Below are 21,607 nucleotides of genomic sequence, written 5' to 3'. Positions count from 1 at the left end.
AGCCAGAGGAGGTTATCTGTGGTCATCATTGTAGAATGACAGATAGAGATCGTTCCAGAACAGTGATGTTTGCATAGACAGACGGATAACTGGCCCTAATTCACTTCTACAATTACAGCTGTCCATATTTTGGTTATTCAAAGCATCCCCGGCTGCTCTTCTTGCTTTGACTCTAATGCTTCAGAATGGTGAGGGCAGCTCAGACTGTAAAAAAATCACCAAAAAACATGCAAAGTGACATGCACAAAGGGAATTAGTTTCTTTTTTTTTGCTCTCCACTTCTTAAACTCTCCACAGCCTTAACTTTTTGACTTTCCCTACTTCCTCACAGATGTGGTAACTGAGTAGCTCCCCTGATGTATGTATCCATGCAGCATTCGCATGCTGAGAGATGTGGTCACTTTTGACCTTTGCCACACTTGTCCTTTAGCAATGGCCTTTTCTCTCATATATCCCATGTCTTCATCTCTCCTGCCCCTTAGTCATCTCATTCCATGTCATGGTTCCTCTTATTCTCCATCCTCACTCACACACTTGGACTGTCACTCTATATTCTCCCCACATCTGCTTGACTATTCGTCATGCCCCTGTCCTTTTTTCTGAAACCCCTGTCTCCTGTTCTCCCTCTCCCTGACGTGCTTTCTCTGAACGTTTGCTCTGTCTCTCTCGCTCTCTCTGTTTCTCCTCCCCTCTGTCTCTCTCTCTCCCCCATTTCCTCTCACTTCTCCCTCTCTGTCTTCAGGTTGGGAGAGTCAGTTGTTGGAGACGGGCTTCTTGGGGATCTTCCTGTGTCCTGTGTGGAGTCTGTCCCAGGTGCCCCCTCGCTGCCCCCCCTCGCTAATCTCCATCTGGACCTTCCGCTGGCTAATCGTTCGCATCATGCTGGGCGCCGTGAGTGACACACACAGACACACACACACCCACACATCTATCACACTGACACTGAATTCCCCTCATAGTCTGTGGAAAAAAACACGGGTGAAATTTTCACGTGTTTATAGGAAAAGTGTTTACTGGGGTTAGACACTTCTCTATGGTCAAAACAAAACACCGTCCCTAAGAAAAACAGACGTTGTAAATGCAAATATGGAACCAGTCAGTCAGGCAACTTGTCTGTCTCTTTTATGGTTTAGTGGAGAGAGAACACCCAACCCAACGCTGTTGTCTTTTAAAACGTGGGGGTTGGAACCTGCCACAATGCCCAAAGTGTTTTTTCAATTAGGCCCATAAAGAGGACGGAGCAACGAGGGAGCTATATGTTCATTCACCTTACCCCAGTGCCAAGAGTATGATTGACTTTAAGTGCTTACAACTGTACAAGCCCCTCTTGTCATTTCCCCTAGACACAAAGTCATTACAACACATTTATTCAAAACAGAAAAGCACTTCGGGTCCCCTCAGACATGGCTGAGGCTTAACCAATAAGCAGCTTTTTAATCACGGGGTAATCATGGTTTTTATTGTGGTCGGGGCAGCTAGGTTACATTTGTTTTTCACTATAATTGAAAGCATATCGTTTAGAAAATTGACTCCGAGCTTGATTTTTGGATGACATTAGGTTAAAGTTGAAACCTTTTTAGGAAATTCTTGTCACGTCTTAAGTTCCTTAGATTGACACTGTAAATACAAAGTATTATTTATCCATTATAAAAGCCATACTACGTTCACTCAGTGTTTGTCATGTAAGTGTTGGTTAGACTAGGTCAGGGTAATCTATCCCTTGTTCTGGGGTTGACCACTGTTAGAGTGCTATTGAGAACCCCTTTAAGTGAAGGGGACATTCTGAAAGCATCAGTTTATAACCCAATTCAATGATTTTATTTCTCAATGTCTACTTTCTGTCTGTTTTATCCAATCTTGATTGCGTATGCTGTCAAAATTGTTGAATAACGGTGCTATTGAGGACATCACATTTTCTTCTTTGCTAATTTCCTTCAGCAGATTCATCTAAAACAGATTCTCTCTTTTGAGTGACTTTACAAGTCAGGCCCTTCCTCACATGTTAAAAATATCCCTCCTGGCAGCACACTTCTTTCTCTTACCCTGTTCCTCAATGGTTCCTCTGCTTTTGCGTCCTAAGCTATGTGTGTGTGTGTGTGTGCGCGTGTGCGTACACACCTTTCATTATCCAGGCTGTTAGCATCAGAGGGTAAGTCCAGGCGGTTTGCTAAGTGGTGCTAATGGGATCTGATTCACAGGGCAGTGTCAGCGTTTAAGCTGTGAAATACAATCATGGTAATCAGGGTGCTAGTGAGCTGGTGTGGTGCCCCATGATTGGGTGTGGTAGAGGTTGGACCTGGCCAGTAAACTAGCTGTCTCACAGCCTTTGCACGAGGTATCACATCTCACACTCCTGCAGGAGGAACGGTAGGCCTAGTAGAAAGAGTGCACCAGGCAATGATGGAGAGCATCTCCCCCATGCTCCTGTTTTTGAAGAAGTCCAGTAAAACCATAATACAGTAAAGTGCTTGTCTGGTTGGACTGTTCCATTCTCCTTTGGGGTGATCACTTTGCGAGGAAGTGTCTCCTGCAGGCTGTTTGTTGGTTTGGCCCATATCCATGTCGTTGGGTTGTTGATGAGTTTTGAGGTTGGCCCTGGCCCCAATTGGCCTCGGAGTTCTCTATTGTCTCGAAGACTGTTGATGGGACTTGGGACATTGTTGGTAGGGGGAGCTACGCATAAAACAATCATTGTTTTCCAGTATTGGGAATTACCGATGGTGAGAGGTCAACGTAGCATAAAAAGTTGACACAGAATAAAAGACTCACTGTAATGTAGTTGATTGCATCCTGCGGAGAAACATGTTCATGTTTCAAGGTTTCTGGGAGTGTTTAACGCCTTCCTGTTTAGGCGGTTGGCAGGGGCATCGAGGCGTACCTTTAGGCAGCTGGCAGGGGTGATCGGGTTTAGGACGTCCCTTGGCCCCTCTCTCTGGTCAAGCCCAGAGCCACGTCACTCTTTCATTTACTGTAGTCAGAATGAACCCCTGACGCCAAATGAAAGTTTTCTCTTTTTGGGGGAGAGAAAAATATACTACATGTAAGTATATAGGCTTTTTTCCTTTGTAGGGAAATGAATGCTGGCTTGATCCAGTGTGCAACTGGTTACTGACTGTCTTTGGATGCCAATGGCTGCCAGTGGGAGAAAGCAGTGTCATTGGGTGTTGGTGATTGTTTCTGTGGTTCTTACACTGATGATTGGTTATCACTGAGGGAATTCTGTTTTTAGGAAGTATCATCACTGTAGGAAGCATAGTAAAAGAAAATCGAAACCAAACCCCTAACCCATTCGTCTTGTATGTGACAGTTATCAGCCGTACAGTACCTACATTAGCGTATCATGTCGTCTAGCAGGGAGTCTGTGTCTGTTTTTACGACTGTCCCGGGTCGACCTCCTTTTTCTAGGTCTGGGTAGTGCTAATGACATCCTCAGGGCCTGCTTACCTCAGCCTGCCCAGCCTCTCTCTCTCTCTCTCTCTCTCTCTCTACTCTCTCTCTACTCAGTCCCTGACTTACAGCCTTCCAAACCAGCCACGACATTTTCACCGCTCACTCTCCTTGCCACCATACCCTACTTTTATTGTCGGGAGTCTGCATAAATCTCCGCGCGGCACCCAAACAGGAAATAGACGGACTTGCTCGCTGTCGTTTGCACATTTGCGAAGGGCTGCAGCCAACGTGCACCTGGAGTTCTGTGGTTCGGCGTGGATGGATGGAGCCCAGGGCTGTGGAACAAAACGCTCAAATGGTCTTTTATTGGAGTCGCATGCATCGACTCAATTTGTCATGGCCAGGATTTTCTTTTAATGGTGGCTGACAAATTTCATGGGATAATGGCTGCCTGCACCCAACCACTCACTGTTTTTATGCCTGTTGACAAAGTAGAACTATTCTCATTTTTTGTTGTGGTGTTAACAACACAAAGCACTACTTCAGTGACAACTGAAGATCGTTAAAGGCCTTTCCGTTAAACGATTGTCAAAATGGCCTCCCTAATAACTTTGAAGTCGAACCACCTAGGTTCTCTGGAGAATGGGAAACTGGCCTACTCCGTGGTCAGAATATGGGACAATGGGAATTGATGATCCTCATGACTGAATTGTATTATAGTCAACACCCAACGATTTATAAGCAGAATCTAATGCCCTGATAACCCCAATGTGGCCTCACAAAGTCAAACAGAGTTGTTGTGTATTCCGTGCCCCATGACCAGCAATGTGTCAATAATATGTCCTGGTTGCACATTCTCACAGAGCATCAATGCTGATTTATTTGTCTAAATAAGAGATTTTCGAAGTGAGTTTGCATTGTGTTCTTGCTGCTTCAACTGGAGTTGACGTCTCAGTGCTTTTTATTGACTGTCGTCTTCTCAGAAGAAGTAAGGATTTAAGCGCTTGTCCTCCAAGGGCTGTATGGTGTTGTAGTTGATTATACGTATAGTGCTTTAAGCTGTTGTATACATTTTGATTCTGGGTTTTTCCCCTCTACACGTGTCATATGAAGTTTCTTTCCCATGCTCTTTCATTTCGAAGGGCCATTTTGATATCATTTCCTGCAGAAATCATAATATCTTATATCGAACGCTACGGTTTGCCAATCCAAGGCCGTCTTCCAGTCTGTCATTCAACCCCTGGCTTAAACTGCAGTTGATGTTGCATAACAGTTGATGTTGCATAACAGTTGATGTTGCATAACAGTTGATGTTGCATAACAGTGAGTTATTACCCCCTAAGAACTGTTAATATTCCCCAATTCTTTAAATCTTCTCTTTTGGCTCTGTGTTGGAGGAATAGAACACAACACACAACACAACGCAGCTTGCACTTGCTAGCTACTTCCGGCACCGACAGAGATGGCCGCCTCGCTTCGCGTTCCTAGGAAACTATGCAGTATTTTGTTTTTTTACGTGTTATTTCTTACATTGGTACCCCAGGTAATCTTAGGTTTCATTACATACAGTCGGGAGGAACTACTGAATAAAAGAGCAACGTCAACTCACTATCATTACGACCAGGAATATGACTCTCCCGAAGCGGATCCTGTGTTTTGACTTCCACCCAGTACAATGGATCGGATCCCAGCCGGCGACCCTAAACAACGACGCCGTTAAAGGGGCAAACGAAGCGGTCTTCTGGTCAGGCTTCGGAGACGGACACATCGCGCTCCACTCCCTAGCATACTACACGCCAATGTCCAGTCTCTTGACAACAAGGTTGATGAAATCCGAGCAAGGGTAGCATTCCAGAGAGACATCAGAGACTGTAACGTTCTTTGCTTCACGGAAACATGGCTCACTCGAGAGACGCTAACGGAGTCGGTGCAGCCAGCTGGTTTCTTCACGCATCGCGCCGACAGAAACAAACATCTTTCTGGTAAGAAGAGGGGTGGGGGGTATGCCTTATGATTAACGAGACGTGGTGTGATCATAACAACATACAGGAACTCAAGTCATTCTGTTCACCTGACTTGGAATTCCTCACAATCAAATGTCGACCGCATTATCTACCAAGGGAATTCTCTTCGATTATAATCACAGCCGTATATATTCCCCCCCCAAGCAGACACATCGATGGCCCTGAACGAACTTTATCTGACTCTATGTAAACTGGAAACCACACACCCTGAGGCTGCATTCATCGTAGCTGGGGATTTTAACAAGTCTAATCTGAAAACAAAACTCCCTAAATTCTATCAGCATATCGATTGTGCTACCAGAGCTGGTAAAACCCTGGATCATTGTTATTCTAACTTCCGCAACGCATATAAGGCCCTCCCCAGCCCTCCTTTCGGAAAAGCTGACCACGACTCCATTTTGTTGCTTCCAGCCTACAAACAGAAACTAGAACAAGAAGCTCCAGCGCTCAGGTCTGTTTAACGCTGGTCCGACCAATCTGATTCCACGCTTCAAGAATGCTTCGATCACATGGATTGGGATATGTTCCGCATTGTGTCCAACAACAACATTGATGAATACGCTGATTCGGTGAGCGAGTTCATTAGAAAGTGCATCGGCGACATAATACCCACAGCAACGATTAAAACATTCCCAAACCAGAAACCGTGGATTGATGGCAGCATTCGCGTGAAACTGAAAGCGCAAACCACTGCTTTTAACCAGGGCAAGGTGACCGGAAACATGACCGAATACAGACAGTGTCGCTATTCCCTCCGCAAGGCAATCAAACAAGCTAAGTGCCAGTATAGAGACAAAGTAGAGTCGCATTTCAACAGCTCAGACACGAGGTATGTGGCAGGGTCTACAGTCAATCACGGATTACAAAAAGAAAACCAGCCCCGTCGCGGACCAGGATGTCTTGCTCCCAGACAGACTAAATAACTTTTTTTGCTCGCTTTGAGGACAATACAGTGCCACTGACACGGCCCGCTACCAAAACCTGCGGGCTCTCCTTCACTGCAGCCGAGGTGAGTAAAACATAACCCTCGCAAGGCTGCAGGCCCAGACGGCATTACCAGCCGCGTCCTCAGAGCATGCGCAGACCAGCTGGCTGGTGTGTTTACGGACATATTCAATCAATCCTTAACCCAGGCTGCTGTTCCCACATGCTTCAAGAGGGCCACCATTGTCCCTGTTCCCAAGAAAGCTAAGGTAACTGAGCTAAACGACTACCGCCCCGTAGCACTCACTTCCGTCATCATGAAGTACTTTGAGAGACTAGTCAAGGAACATATCACCTCCACCCTACCTGACACCCTAGACCAGGGGTCGGGAACCTATGGCTCCCGAGCCAGGTGTGGCTCTTTTGATGATTGTATCTGGCTCGCAGATAAAACAAAATATTCTCACTTTTTTTTTTAATTTGTTTTATTTTTTTCTCCCCTTTTCACCCCAATTTTCGTGGTATCCAATCGCTAGTAATTACTATCTTGTCTCATCGCTACAACTCCCGTACGGGCTCGGGAGAGACGAAGGTCGAAAGCCATGCGTCCTCCGAAGCACAACCCAACCAAGCCGCACTGCTTCTTAACACAGAGCGCCTCCAACCCGGAAGCCAGCCGCACCAATGTGTCGGAGGAAACACCGTGCACCCGCCCCCCTCGGTTAGCGCGCACTGCGCCCGGCCCACCACCTGAGTCGCTGGAGCGCGATGAGACAAGGATATCCCTACCGGCCAAACCCTCAATAACCCGGACGCCACCCAGGACCACTGCGCCACCCGGGAGGCCTATTCTCCCTTGTTTTAATCCATCCATCGATTTTTCACTGCTCATGTCCTGTTCAGGGCTGCAGGAGCAATTGTCCATTATTTTAATTAAATGATACTGGCCTACGTTGGCCGTTGCTAGGTTAAACAGGTAAACGCCTCCTTTTGAATCAGTTTGCTCGGTCATTAGCTCAAAGCTAACCCTTCGACGAAGAAGATGGCGAAAAGAAAAAAAGATGACGAGTATCGTACATTTCAGGACGAATGGACCGAAGAATTCGCCTTTGTGGAGAGAGCAGGTTCTGCGGTGTGTCTAATTTGCAATGACAAAATTACATCAATGAAACGGTCGAATGTAAAGCGGCACTTCGACAAATTCAGAAGCTTATTATACTGACATTTAGTTGAATTCACTTTTAAAATATATTATATGGCTCTCACTGAAATACATTTCCAAATGTTTTGCTTTCATGGCTCTCTTAGTCAAAAAGGTTCCCGACCCCTGCCCTAGACCCATTCCAATTTGCTTACCGGCCCAATAGGTCCACAGACGACGCAATCGCAACCACACTGCACACTGCCCTAACCCATCTGGACAAGAATAATACCTGTGTGAGAATGCTGTTCATCGACTACAGCTCAGCATTTAACACCATAGTACCCTCCAAACTCGTCATCAAGCTCTCGACCCTGGGTCTCGACCCTGCCCTGTGCAACTGGGTACTGGACTTCCTGACGGGCCGCCCCCAGGTGGTGAGGGTAGGTAACAACATCTACACCCCGCTGATCCTCAACACTGGGGCCCCACAAGGGTGCGTTCTGAGCCCTCTCCTGTACTCCCTGTTCACCCACGACTGCGTGGCCGTGCACGCCTCCAACTCAATCATCAAGTTTGCGGACGACACTACAGTGGTAGGCTTGATTACCAACAACGACGAGACGGCCTACAGGGAGGAGGTGAGGGCCCTCGGAGTGTGGTGTCAGGAAAATAACCTCACACTCAACGTCAACAAAACAAAGGAGATGATTGTGGACTTCAGGAAACAGCAGAGGGAGCACCCCCCTATCCACATCGACGGGACAGTAGTGGAGAGGGTAGTAAGTTTTAAGTTCCTCGGTGTACACATCACGGACAAACTGAATTGGTCAACCCACACAGACAGCGTTGTGAAGAAGGCGCAGCAGCGCCTCTTCAACCTCAGGAGGCAGAAGAAATTCGGCTTGTCACCAAAAGCACTCACAAACTTCTACAGATGGACAATCGAGAGCATCCTGTCGGGCTGTATCACCTCCTGGTACGGCAACTGCTCCGCCCACAACCGTAAGGCTCTCCAGAGGGTAGTGAGGTCTGCACAATGCATCACCGGGGGCAAACTACCTGCCCTCCAGGACACCTACACCACCCGATGTCACAGGAAGGCCATAAATATCATCAAGGACAACAACCACCCGAGCCACTGCCTGTTCACCCCGCTATCATCCAGAAGGCGAGGTCAGTACAGGTGCATCAAAGCAGGGACCGAGAGACTGAAAAACAGCTTCTATCTCAAGGCCATCAGACTGTTAAACAGCCACCACTAACATGTAGTGGCCGCTGCCAACATACTGACTCAACTCCAGCCACTTTAATAATGGGAATTGATGGAAATTTATGTAAAGATGTATCACTAGCCACTTTAAACAATGCCACTTAATATAATGTTTACATACCCTACATTACTCATCTCATATGTATATGTATATACTGTACTCTATCATCTACTGAATCTTGCCATCTTTATGTAATACATGTATCACTAGCCACTTTAAACTATGCCACTTTATGTTTATATATCCTACATTACTCATCTCATATGTATATACTGTACTCTATACCATCTACTGCATCTTGCCTATGCCGTTCTGTACCATCACTCATTCATATATCTTTATGTACATATTCTTTATCCCTTTACACTTGTGTGTATAAGGTAGTAGTTGTGGAATTGTTAGGTTAGATTACTCGTTGGTTATTACTGCATTGTCGGAACTAGAAGCACAAACATTTCGCTACACTCGCATTAACATCTGCTAACCATGTGTATGTGACAAATAACATTCGATTTGATTTGAGAACAGCACAGGACAACACTATTATTCATGTACACCAGAAGCACTTCAATAGAATATTCATAATGGCCCTCCGTCGCTGCAGGTAGTAAACAATCCTGTTTGATATGGCATTAGGACAGCAGGCGGGTGGCACAAGCAGACAACTACATTTATCCTGGTTAAGTTTATAGCCCAGCTGAAAGGTGGAGGGTGGGGAGGGGGGGGTAATTTTCAAATGAATGGAATCACATTTTTCAAGAGAGAAAGTACATTCCCGGCGCGCTTATTAGATTATCTGTAATGTTGTAGATGCAAGAATGCTCGCTGATAAATAGCAAAAGTAACCCATGAATTAGGTGTCCACCGTCAGCGAGCGCATCTACCCCACCCGCTGTCCCTCAACCTCTCTCCCTGCTTCCCCAGCGATATATCAGCCTGCAATATAGACCCTGATTTCCCCAATCAGCGTCTATTGCATTAGTGGAGAGGGACAGAGAGACCTTTAGGACTGGTCTGTGTGGTGCATGAGACCATTGAGGAGAGAACCTATGCATGAGCTCTGACTGAGCCATGTGTGTGGCAGCAGGCACTGGTAACTGCATTGGTTCATAGGTTTGTGCAAAGAGCAGATAGAGGTGTGGCTTTAAGTTCTCTGGAGCATCCAAAGAGGAAACACAAGTCGGAAAACGAGTGAAGACTACTTCTCCCCCTTGACTGTTTTCTGAGTCAGTCGTAATGTTCTGAAGCTCATTTGAAAGTAATGGATCGCTAACCAGCTTTTAATTCCATTTTTCCCGCTCGTCTTTTATCAGTGCTGCTTTTTATTTCCTAGAATTGGAGATTAAATCCGAGCCAGATAGCTTAGTCATAGCCCGCATCAGCTGTTGGCCTTCCTCATTTTTCTCTTAATTTTGTTCATGCTTCATTTAATATGATTACGCACATTAAATCCAGCTTCATATCCGTCAATGCATCCCTCTCTCGCTCAACATGAATCCCTCGCTCTCTCGGGTCATTCAGTTGCTTTAGTAGTCATTCAGTTGCTCCTGTCTCTCTTGTTTTGTTTGTGAATATCATGGAGGCCTAACATGCATACAGTGCTTTCAGAAAGTATTCAGACCCCTTGAGTTTTTCCACATCTTGTTACGTTACAGCCTTATTCTAAAATAATACCCCATAATGGCAACGATAAAACAGGTTTAGCTTTGAAATTGAGCTCAGGTGGATCCTGTTTCCCATGATCATTCTTGAGATGTTTCTACAACTTGATTGGAGTCCATCTGTGGTAAATTCAATTGATTGGACATGATTTGGGAAGGCACACACCTGTCTATATAAAGTCCCACAGAGCAAAAACCAAGCCATGAGGTTGAAGGAATTGTCCATAGAGCTCCGAGACATGATTGTGTCGAGGCACAGATCTGGGGAAGGGTACCAATTATTTTTTTTGCTGCATTGAAGGTCCTCAAGAACACAGTGGCCTCCATCATTGGCCGCCTGGCCAAACTGAGCAATCGGGGGAAAAGAGCCTTGGTCAGGGAGGTGACCAAGAACCTGATGGTCACTCTGACAGAGCTCTAGAGTTCCTCTGTGGAGATGGGAGAACCTTCCAGAAGGACAACCATCTATGCCATACTCTACCAATCAGGCCTTTTATGGTAGAGTAGCCAGACGGAAGCCATTCCTCAGTAAAAGGCACATGACAGCCAGCTTGGAGTTTGCCAAAACTCACCTAAAGACTCTCAGACCATGAGAATACACGATTCTCTGGTCTGATGAAACCAAGATTGAACTCTTTGGCCTGAATGCCAAGTGTGACATCTGGGGGAAACCTGGCACCGTCCCTACTGTGAAGCACGGTGGTGGCAGCATCATGCTGTGGGGATGTTTTTCAGTCAGGATCGAGGGAAAGATGAACAGAGCAAAGTACAGAGAGATCCTTGATGAAAACCTGCTCAGGACCTCAGACTGGGGTGATAATTCACCTTCCAACAGGACAACGGCCCTAAGCACACAGCCAAGACAACGCAGGAGTGGCTTCGGGACAAGTCTCTAAATGTCCTTGAGTGGCCCGGACTTGAACCCGATCTAACATTTCTGGAGAGACCAGAAAATACCTGTGCAGTACGCTCCCCATCCAATCTGACAGGGCTTGAGAGGATCTGCAGAGAAGAATGGGAGAAACCCCCCAAATACAGGTGTGCCAAGCTTGTAGCATCATACCCAAGAAGACTCGAGGTTGTAATTGCTGCCAAAGGTGCTTCAACAAAGTACTGAGTAAAAGCTCTGAATACTTATGTAGATGTCATTTTTCACTGTTTTATTTTTTATAAATTAGCAAACATTTCTAAAAAAACTGTTTTTGCTTGGCATTATGGGGTATTGTGTGTAGATTGAGGGGGGGGAACAATTTTAAACAATTTTAGAATTAGGCTGTAACTTAACAAAATGTGGGGAAAAGTAATTGGGGTCTGAATACTTTCCGAATGCAGCGTTTATTATTCATTTTAACTGACATGTAGGGGGCAACTTCACCGTGTGCCTTAACACTAAGCTTAGAACGAAGAGTAGTATATTAGAAATGGCCACAGACCCACAGAGCTGCTACTAGGAGCTGTTCAAGTGGACAAGACACAGCGCCGCAGTATTTAATGCCCAGTCGAGTTACCATAGACGGACTGAGCTCCTCTATGGCTTTGTCTTCATCTAGCCAGCGACATCAACACATACACTGTGATGGTGTGACCTGTGATGTAAAGTTCCGTTGTACCTCAACAGACGCATAGCGGAATGAATGAAAGTGGAAATTTAATTACTGCAATATAATCTTCCTCTCCTCTTTGCAATACAACAAACGATCTCTTCATTTGTACAGGCAAACAATACGGCAACTTATACAAGGCTTGAATGGAGACAGTTTATTCAATCACAACAAATAGATTTTTGCCTTGGCTGTATACAAATGTTTATTCTGCCAGAATTGACGAGCAGAAAGAGCCTTTATGCAACAAACAGGTTGTTTTACATGATACTTGTTTGAGTCGCTCTGTGTGAATAGCTATCTCTCACCATTTAGCTAGCCATTGGCGATTCAGAGTTAACCGCTAGCTAGCTTGCTAGTGCTAGTGCTAGCTAGGTACCAACAGAAGTAATATGCTGCTTTGGCCATCATGAGGGAGATTGGTTGAATATGGAGTCACTCTTATCTAATGTACATACAAACTGTATCATACCAACCCACATCTTGCAATCCTCCAGAATTGGTTGTGATTGTTAGCACACCTTCCTACTGTCGTGGTTCATATTGAATGATCACTGATTATATGCTGTATTGACATGGTAGTAGGCCTGAAGTTTTGGTTTCATGGTCATTTAGAGGATGTTAAATTAGATACAGACCGATCCAATACAAAATCTACAGATTTGAATACAGACTGTTGGTCAATTGGAGCAGGACATGTCATTGCTGTATGTCCCAATGATATGCTCTCCACAAAGCTCACAAACTAACACACCTGGACAGAACCACTGGCCAGGGGGATGGTAAAGATGGAGGGTCCCATTTTTAAGTCTGCACCATGAAAATGTCACCCTGAGATGAGCTGAATGATTGACGTGTCGTTGTCTTCTCCGCAGGGGCTGATCAAGATCAGAGGGGACCGCTGCTGGAGGGACCTGACGTGCATGGACTACCACTACGAGGTGCGTGTGCGTTCAGTGCAATACAGTTCCCTCAATCCTTGTCAGCAGTGCTTGTTGGCATCTTGTCGTCAGGGCTTTCCCCTGGCCTGTGCTGTGTCGTGCTGAGAGATCAGGCCTTGGCACATGATCCGTATCAATCGCCTGCTGTCCCAAACTGAGTTAAACTAATCACTTTGTTATCTATCTTCCTGTGCCACACCGTTGGATCGACTGCTCCTGTCTGGCTGGCCGTGGACACACCAGTGCTTCCCCAAGCTAGATATTCTCCTTAGGCGGAGCTCCCCAGGATAAACAATAAGCTTACACATAGACCTAAAAGTTCAATTGAAACCGACTGAGGCAATGGTTTAAGTCTTGGTCCTGGATAAGAAATAGGACTTCTGTTTACTTAGTGGGTGACGATACATTTCTTAGCATATGATAGGACATTGGGAGCCACTGTCTGCCACAACGGCTGCTAGACATGCCTCATGTTGGGTTTTCTCCATAGGAAGGGAGAACACAGCTGTGTCATCTCTAGGCTATAACCCACACAGCTGGGAGATGAGACGGCATGGAGCGTTTTGTCTAATGACAGAGACCAGGAATACACCACGTCTGACTGACTATGGCTTTTTATGGCCTTGAAAAAGTCCCTGAACAGTCTACTGTCCTTAGGCTGGACTCTACTGATGCATACATACTGTACTGACATGCTCTGTCTGGGTAGAACTTACAACTTACTCTCAGATCTAGGATCAGCTTCCCCTCACCAAATCCCTAACCTTAACCATCAAGGGGACGACACATTAAACTGACCTTGGATCAATGTTCAGGGGCGACTTCGTCCTACTATTGATACCAGGAATCTCTCTTCCTTGTATAGTACTTCACTGCACAGGTTTTAACGTATGACAAACCCATGCTTAGTCTGTTAGTCCTGTCCGGCACTGCTCCTTTTTGCTCTGTTCGCCTGCTGGGTGGAATTCCCATTAAATGGGAAACATGGTTATTTTCTTTGGTCAATACGACGACTCATTAATTTCTTTATGCCCGCCATTTTAAGAGCCTGCCTTTAGCAAGTTATAGGCCATAAAGAGTCATGATGATATAAGGAGGAGACCAGTTGAACTGATTTGAGGTTGATTAGAGTTAACGGTGTGTTCAACGGCCTAATTTGCTGCCTTATAAGGGGGACAGACAGGGTGGGTGAAACATTGAACAGACATTCAAATGTCTAACTGGTCAAGCAGGGCTTCTAATTCGTGGCCACGATTTTCTGATTTCTGTTCCCTATTTGTGGGTTAGTGTTTTTTTAAGTGGGTAAGTGTGTCCATGTTAATTTGTGTCATGTACCTTTGTGTCCATGTTCATTTGTCACTCCTCTACCCTATCAGTATTGTCATAATTGTTGCCTTGAAATTTTACCTCACAACACTTATATCCAAATATGCCCGCAACCTCCCTTAGTCCAGGCTGCTTCTGTCTTGGGGGTTCTTAGGTGAGAGGTGTGGAGGGATGCCTGGCACCTTACCATACCCCCTTACCACCTTCCTCTCTAAACCCTGTTAACTCGAAGGGACCTCTGTCTGTGGACCATCACGCCTATCTGAGAGAGTCTGCTGAGAAACAGGGGTCTCATTCATGCCCATTGAGCCTCCTGTTACAGATCCATCAGCCTACATCATTATGTCAGCTTTGTTAAGGCTTCACGTGGAGGCTAATGGGTTTCTGGCAACAGTAGTGGTCAGCCAAGTGAACATGTATGGATCAGAGACTAAATGAACGCCTTGTAGAATTTGACAAAAAGTGTTAAAAAAAATAAGGAAACATTCCAATAGTGTTTGTGTTCAACCTGAATGTCCATGTTGTTCAACCTGGATGTCCATGTTGTTCAACCTGGATGTCCATGTTGTTTAACCTGGATGTCCATGTTGTTTAACCTGGATGTCCATGTTGTTTAACCTGGATGTCCATGTTGTTCAACCTGGATGTCCATGTTGTTTAACCTGGATGTCCATGTTGTTTAACCTGGATGTCCATGTTGTTTAACCTGGATGTCCATGTTGTTTAACCTGGATGTCCATGTTGTTTAACCTGGATGTCCATGTTGTTTAACCTGGATGTCCATGTTGTTTAACCTGGATGTCCATGTTGTTTAACCTGGATGTCCATGTTGTTTAACCTGGGGTTATGGTAAAGCATATATGGGATCCTAAAGACTCGGACTCAGCCTGCATGGAGGTACTAACGGGCCCATATCCCCGTCTAAACATTGACCTGCCAGCTCCTAACCTGTCAACACCTCCAGGGGTAAAGCAGATTTACATTTTACCCCCCCCCCCCCCCTCCCCCCACACCTAACACCCCCTACCCCCTCTACCGGAAGCCAAGGGCGCCAGGTAAGGTTTGCCTGACCCCCCTTGACGCTACGCTAACACACTGCTCCCTTTCAGCCTCCAATCTCTCAAAACTCACGGCAGGGCCACACAGCGCAATGCATCATGGGTAAGAAGACTGCAGAAGCTATGTGAGGCTGGCTGAGGGGGGTTGGTGGGTGTTTTTTTTTTTTTTGTTAGTTTGTTTGCTGTATGCATACTGGGTATGTTTGGTTATCTGAGGTTGCAGGCTCGGTGCCCTAGGCTGTCTGGGGGTGTGGTGTCTCTCACACACGCACACACTCTCTCTCTCACTCTCCAGCCCTGTCTGGTTCTGTACTGAAAGAGCTCTCTCAGGACATTTCTAAAATAGGCAGTAGCTTTACTTAGCTCTGGAAACCTTCCTGAAGGTGTGGTGTTATAATTGTACACTGTTTCCCCACGCCATTCTGTCCCATGGTTTTATGCCAAAACAATGAGGGGGAACATTATTTTTTTTTTATAGCTATTTTACATTTAAGATCAGCTACATTTCATGTTTGGCACAAGGTGTCATTTGGGCAGTCATTGTGGCCAGTGGGAAAGCTGGTGGGGATGTTAAGTTATACACTATCTCACTGCCATTCATCGCCATCCAAATGCAGTCATTGGAGGGACACCATGTAAATCCATGCAAACATAGAGTTCATTCAGTGTTATCTGTGATGAGCTGTGCTTTCATTAGCTTATCCTTACCATTACATGCAAAAACACACACCGTAACACTCATGCTACGGCAATGACTTATCTTTCATTTGCCTCTTTCTATCCCTCTGTCTTTGCTCATATTTGAGTATCGATATGGTTATTTTGAAACTGAGACAAATTGCTTTTTCCTTGACCTGGAAGTACTCATGTTGTGGTTGTGCTCTCCCTGGGTCAGTGTCTGGTCCTCTCTGGCTCATCCCAGTTCTGTGGTTGAGACTGGAAGGATGTGGTGGGTTAGGTGGCCCCAAAATAAGGAGTGAAGGTACTGACTCCCCTCTCTAATGCGATCTCTGGAGATTCACTGTGTGGTGATCAACAGTACAATTCCGTGGTGTGTGTGTCTGACAAACTGCCAGTGCCTGCCTGTCTCAGTCTGTCTGTATCTATTCTGTTTCTCTTTCTCCCTCCAGACTCAGCCAGTGCCAAACCCCATGTCATACTATATGCACCAATCCCCATGGTGGTTCCATCGCTTCGAGGTTCTGTCCAATCACTTCATCGAGCTCATTGTCCCTCTCTTCACCTTCCTGGGGCGACGCATGTGCATGGTCAACGGGACGCTGCAGATAGTGTTCCAGGTGAGATGACAGTAGAAAGGCTAGGATTTTGGGAGGGTAACTGATCCTAGATCTGTGCCTAAGTATACCTTTAGTAGCTCTGACGTCACATTGCCACCTAGTGGAACCATTGGTGCATGACAGCAGTTTTATGGCAACTGCAGTCATCAGTTTGATGAATGGAGTGTTATTCAGAGCCAGCTATAATTGAATGAATACAGGAAATCAGGACTTTCCCCGCTGCAGTATGCTGAACTATTAGCCAAAGCAGATGATCCTCATCAGTCATATCATGCTATCTTTCTGGCAGTACCTTTGGAGGAATCTAAATACTACTCCTTATCCTTTCTCCCCATCTACTCTCTTTCCTCCTTCTCTCGCCTCTGTTTCTCCTCTCGCCTCTGTTTCTCCTCTCTGTCTCTCCTCTGTCTCTCCTCTCCTCTGTCTCTCCTCCCATCTGTCTCTCCTCCTCCCCTCTGTCTCTCCTCCCATCTGTCTCTCCTCCTCTCCTCTGTCTCTCCTCCTCTCCCCTCTGTTTCTCCTCCTCTACCCTCATTTTCCTCTTCTAGGTGACTCTCATAGTGAGTGGGAACCTGAGCTTCCTCAATTGGCTGACCATAGTTCCCAGTTTGGCCTGTTTTGATGATGCCTCTCTGGGGTTCCTGTTCTCGTTTGGCCGAGGGGCCAAACAAGCCGTACTGGACCTCCAGGCTGAGGAGGCAGCAGGATGGACCCCCAAGCCCACCAGGGGTACCTACTAAACAGACATGATTTTTCCTAAAGGAGTTAGAGCCCACACACCATAGAATAGATCATTATATTTCTATCTTCATTCCATCACCTACACCACTCTTTGATCCTGCCCAGACCCAACTTTACAAATGAAGTAATCGATACAGACAGGGCTACGGTATTGTGGGTATTATCCAGGATTTCTGGGTATTTATTTTCATCCAGTTGGTGTTAGAGGCCCTGCTATCCTGTCTAGGTGTTTTATGATTGGGACTAATGATGTCAGGCAGAAAGAGGGAGAAGAGGTATTACATCAGCCTTCAACATGACTACCGCTCCACTGGGTAGGCCTGACTGATGTCTCTACCAGCCGCGCTGTGTGTGTGTCTATGGATTCCCCCTTCCCATGTGCCTGGCTTAGCTTTGTGTTTACAACCCCAAAGAGCAGTCATTGAGTGGGTCCACATGAGCACCCTACCCCTCTCCACCTTCTCCACTCCCCACCCTCCAATCCCCATCTCCAACACACACACCTGGCTGTAGGCACATCTGGAGCGGGCTAGCAGGCTATAGGGCCTTGACAGATGGTAGACAGCACCAGGGTGCTGGCAGGGGGTATTAGGCATTACTAATCACACATTACCAATGTGACTGGGTGCCTAGCAGTTGGCACATGAACATAAAGGAAAGGGTTTACGATTTGGACACGATGGGAGGAGTGTGGATTACTACTGGGACAGCTGAGGAGAGGGAGGAGGGAATGGAACGAGAGTGAGAGACAGCTGGAGATGATGTGGAAGAGGGTGATGGAGAGAGAGGAAGAGAGAAAGTGAGGAAGGAATGCCCATGTGGTGTGTTAGAGCAGGCATAGGCTCTAGCTAATTGGTCTCCCAGGAATCGCTAATGGCTTTAGTTTTATGCTGGGTAATATATCTGCTAAGTGGCCCTAACATTCTCTACCTGCACCATGGCTGCTTTTTAGAATTTTTGGGGGTCATAAAAGTCCATTATTTAAGTCAAACAACAGGTATAGTTCTGATGGATGGTTTTAACATGCGTGGGACTGGTTGACGGGTTGGCATTTCAATCCGAGATGGGTTGTGGGGATTTGGAGCTGTCAGCTCCTCCAGTTGTCAGTGGCTAAATGCCTCATGACCTCATAGGCTAAGCCCCTCTCTCTGGCTACTGCCAGAGGTATCTTGAGTTCCACAGACAGACACACACACACACACACACACTTCCTCTTTTTTTGCACCTCTTCTCCATCCTAGGTATGCTTTTTCGTCGAGTGGTGAATGTGGCTCTGGGCGTTCTGATTGGCTACCTGAGCGTTCCTGTAGTGCTGAACCTGCTGAGCTCCAAACAGGTGATGAACACGTCTTTTGACCCGCTCCGCATCGTCAACACCTACGGGGCCTTCGGCAGGTATCGTTCTCCTCTTCCTCTCATTTTATTTCAACACTTTCTGTATCTCTCCACTTGATCAGTCCAAACTGCCACATCCTCTCATTCTATTATTCTCTGGTCCTCTCCTTTTCTCTACTATCTGCCATCCTTTTTAACTTTCCCTCCCTCACAACTTTCTTTGGCTCCCTCCCTCTCTCCCTCCATTTCTCTCTCTCTCCCCTCTCCCTCCCTCCCTCCCTCCCTCTCTGTGCAGTATCACTAAGGAGCGGACGGAGGTGATTCTACAGGGTACTATGAATGAGGACCCTAAGGACCCAGAGGCTGTGTGGGAGGAGTACCAGTTCCTGTGTAAGCCAGGGGACCTGACCCGACGCCCCTGCCTCATCTCCCCCTACCACTACAGGCTCGACTGGCTCATGTGGTTCGCTGCCTTCCAGGTACAGTCAGAGTCCGGGACTCAGCACAGACCTTTGATCTACAGTACCCGGCTCTAAGTTGACATATAAGAATCAGGGATTCTGTTTCATTTGTTTTACTGCTTGTTGGTTTTGTGGGAAATTCCTGCCTTGGATGTGAGCTGGCTAACTCTGTGTAAAGTCTGGACCCAGAACTACCTGCTCGGAGTAATTTCCTCTGTCAGGGCTGGCTGCCCACACTATTCTCAACTCTTGCTACAGCTCTCTCAGGTGTAGTTCTGGCCAGAGACTCGGCCGTGTGGCGCGCTGTTTTATCGTCCCCTTCTCAGGGCATAGGGTTTCCCGCTGGTTTACATCCAATCCCAGAACCAAGAAAATCCCAGTCAGACATTTTGGCAAGAGGGGGAAGGTTTATGATGTCGCAGATCAGCTCAATATCCGCTCAAAAGTTTGGAATGGTAGACTGCTTCAGATTGAGGGCTTTGTTCGATATGACAGTTGATCTTTCACTCAAATGTCCCCTGTTTTTCTGTCTACTTCAGAACACCCTCTTTCTCCATGTATTTAACCCTCCTTCTCTCTCCCTCTCTCCCAGACCTATGAGCAGAGTGAGTGGGTGATCCACATAGCAGGCAGACTGTTAGCCAACGACACATCAATCCTCTCACTGATGGAATACAACCCCTTCCAGGGCAGAGACAACCCCAGGTACACTTACACTGACTAACACAGAGGAGACTGGATGCCCTTATTTTTAAAGCCCACAAACTATGTACTCCACTACAGGGTTGTCCATGATAAAAACAGAAGATGGCGTAAATCAGTTTGATACATACTGTGTGAGTTTATTTTGTAAGTCCGTTTAATTTGTTTAAAATGGCCAGGAGTTGCCGTTGGAGACAGCTGCATTGAAGGCGTAACTGATCTCAGCAGTGTTGTGCTGAGGCAGAGTGGAAGTGGAAGGTTGTGTGTGCGTGTGTGTGGGTGCGTGTGTCTGCGTTATAATACGTGCAAGCCTCACTTTCTCTTAAATATTAAATAGAATAAAATAAAGAATCCTTGTCCTCTAGCCCCCTCTAGTGGAATGTATCCTCTCAATATGAAATGTGTCTTTGTATTCTCTCTGTCAGTCACACTAACCATTCCTCTCTCTCTTCCCCCCACCCCCCTCTTCCTTCCCCAGGTGGGTCCGAGGAGAACACTTCAAGTATAGGTTCACCCTGCCTGGCAGTGGTCCCCAGGGAAAATGGTGGGTGAGGAAACGTATTGGAGCCTACTTCCCCGCTGTGGATCTGGTCGCGCTCAGGGGATACTTCAAGTCCCGGAACTGGCCCCATCCTGACCTTTGACCTACTGTATGACCAATCACACTGATGTATTCTATGAGCGTCGGATGCCTGAGACACCGAGGTATCGCTCCCCCTTATAATTTGGGATCAAATATGCTCTGAAAGCAAACATGTTGACATGAGAACCCTGATATTGGGGAATTTGTGCCATTCTGAATTTTTTTAAAGATTTTTTGTTCCTCTATGTTGCTCGTCTCCAGCATGTCATGTTGCCATCTGCTGTATGCACTAAAGAATGACCAATCCTTCCCGTGAATAGGGATATGCCACTCTGCCACAATAGGAGAGTTGAGGGGATGACGCACAGTCCATGTTGGGCTCACATCGCAAGACAGACCCCAACATGGACTGTGTGTCATCCCCTCAACTCTCCTATTGTGGCAGAGTGGCATATCCCTATTCACGGGAAGGATTGGTACACACATTGTGTCTTTTGAAAATAAAAGGTCTATTTTGGAACAAAGCTAGACTTTCCATGTACCTTTTGTTTGTTACCCCAAGCAGGTTGTCCAACTATTCTAGTGGTTTAAATCATCCACTGAAAGAGCCTGAGTCCTTCCCTCAAATAAAATGACTAGATTGACATTGCAGTGTTGTACTACATACAAATTCCCCTAGCCGTTGTTGTCTTTGTGTTATGGGGATCTGACAAGGATCCAATGAATAAATGCATAGAAAGGGACGGTTCTCATCAGTGGAAGAAGTGTATCTGTCATCTTGTGTGTGTGTTCAGCCTACAGAGTAGTGCCAACCGCAACAGACGAGAACCCCGTTGAGACAATACTCCTACCAGTCCTTGCATCCCACAATGCACTTTTCTCCCGGAATGTCCATTTTTAATTGTGTTCACCTCATCACAAATATCCATCATAGATGGTGTATACAGTCTGTTCAATATTGATGCTTACCTACACTAAATACATCTGCTGGTTTCGCTATTTGTAGGCCAAAACAACATTTGGTGGCAGCTGTGTGTCAGAATATACACGGACCAATTCTGACCATTCTGTGGTAAGTTATTACTCCAAAATGTGGTAAATTATCTGTGTGAAATGTTTCATTATTCTACCTAGTTGTGGAGGAGAT

The 21,607-nt window shown here is 46.2% G+C and overlaps 1 protein-coding gene across 1 annotated transcript in view; it reads left to right on the top strand.

Moving 5' to 3' along the window:
• The window catches only part of lmf1 (lipase maturation factor 1), a 27,875-nt gene extending 6,769 nt beyond the window's left edge, over positions 1 to 21,106 (top strand). The window contains exons 4-11 of the mRNA XM_055904220.1: positions 743 to 891; positions 12,891 to 12,956; positions 16,471 to 16,638; positions 17,187 to 17,367; positions 18,621 to 18,774; positions 19,010 to 19,193; positions 19,768 to 19,880; positions 20,356 to 21,106. Of these exons, the coding sequence (XP_055760195.1) occupies positions 743 to 891; positions 12,891 to 12,956; positions 16,471 to 16,638; positions 17,187 to 17,367; positions 18,621 to 18,774; positions 19,010 to 19,193; positions 19,768 to 19,880; positions 20,356 to 20,521 (1,181 nt within the window). The 3' untranslated portion in view covers positions 20,522 to 21,106. The remainder of the gene's footprint in view (positions 1 to 742; positions 892 to 12,890; positions 12,957 to 16,470; positions 16,639 to 17,186; positions 17,368 to 18,620; positions 18,775 to 19,009; positions 19,194 to 19,767; positions 19,881 to 20,355) is intronic.
• The last annotated feature ends 501 nt before the right edge of the window (positions 21,107 to 21,607 follow it).

The sequence above is a fragment of the Salvelinus fontinalis genome, chromosome 1, assembly GCF_029448725.1.
Source record: "Salvelinus fontinalis isolate EN_2023a chromosome 1, ASM2944872v1, whole genome shotgun sequence".
Lineage (NCBI taxonomy): Eukaryota > Metazoa > Chordata > Actinopteri > Salmoniformes > Salmonidae > Salvelinus > Salvelinus fontinalis.
This window is presented reverse-complemented; position numbering and strand designations above follow the sequence as displayed.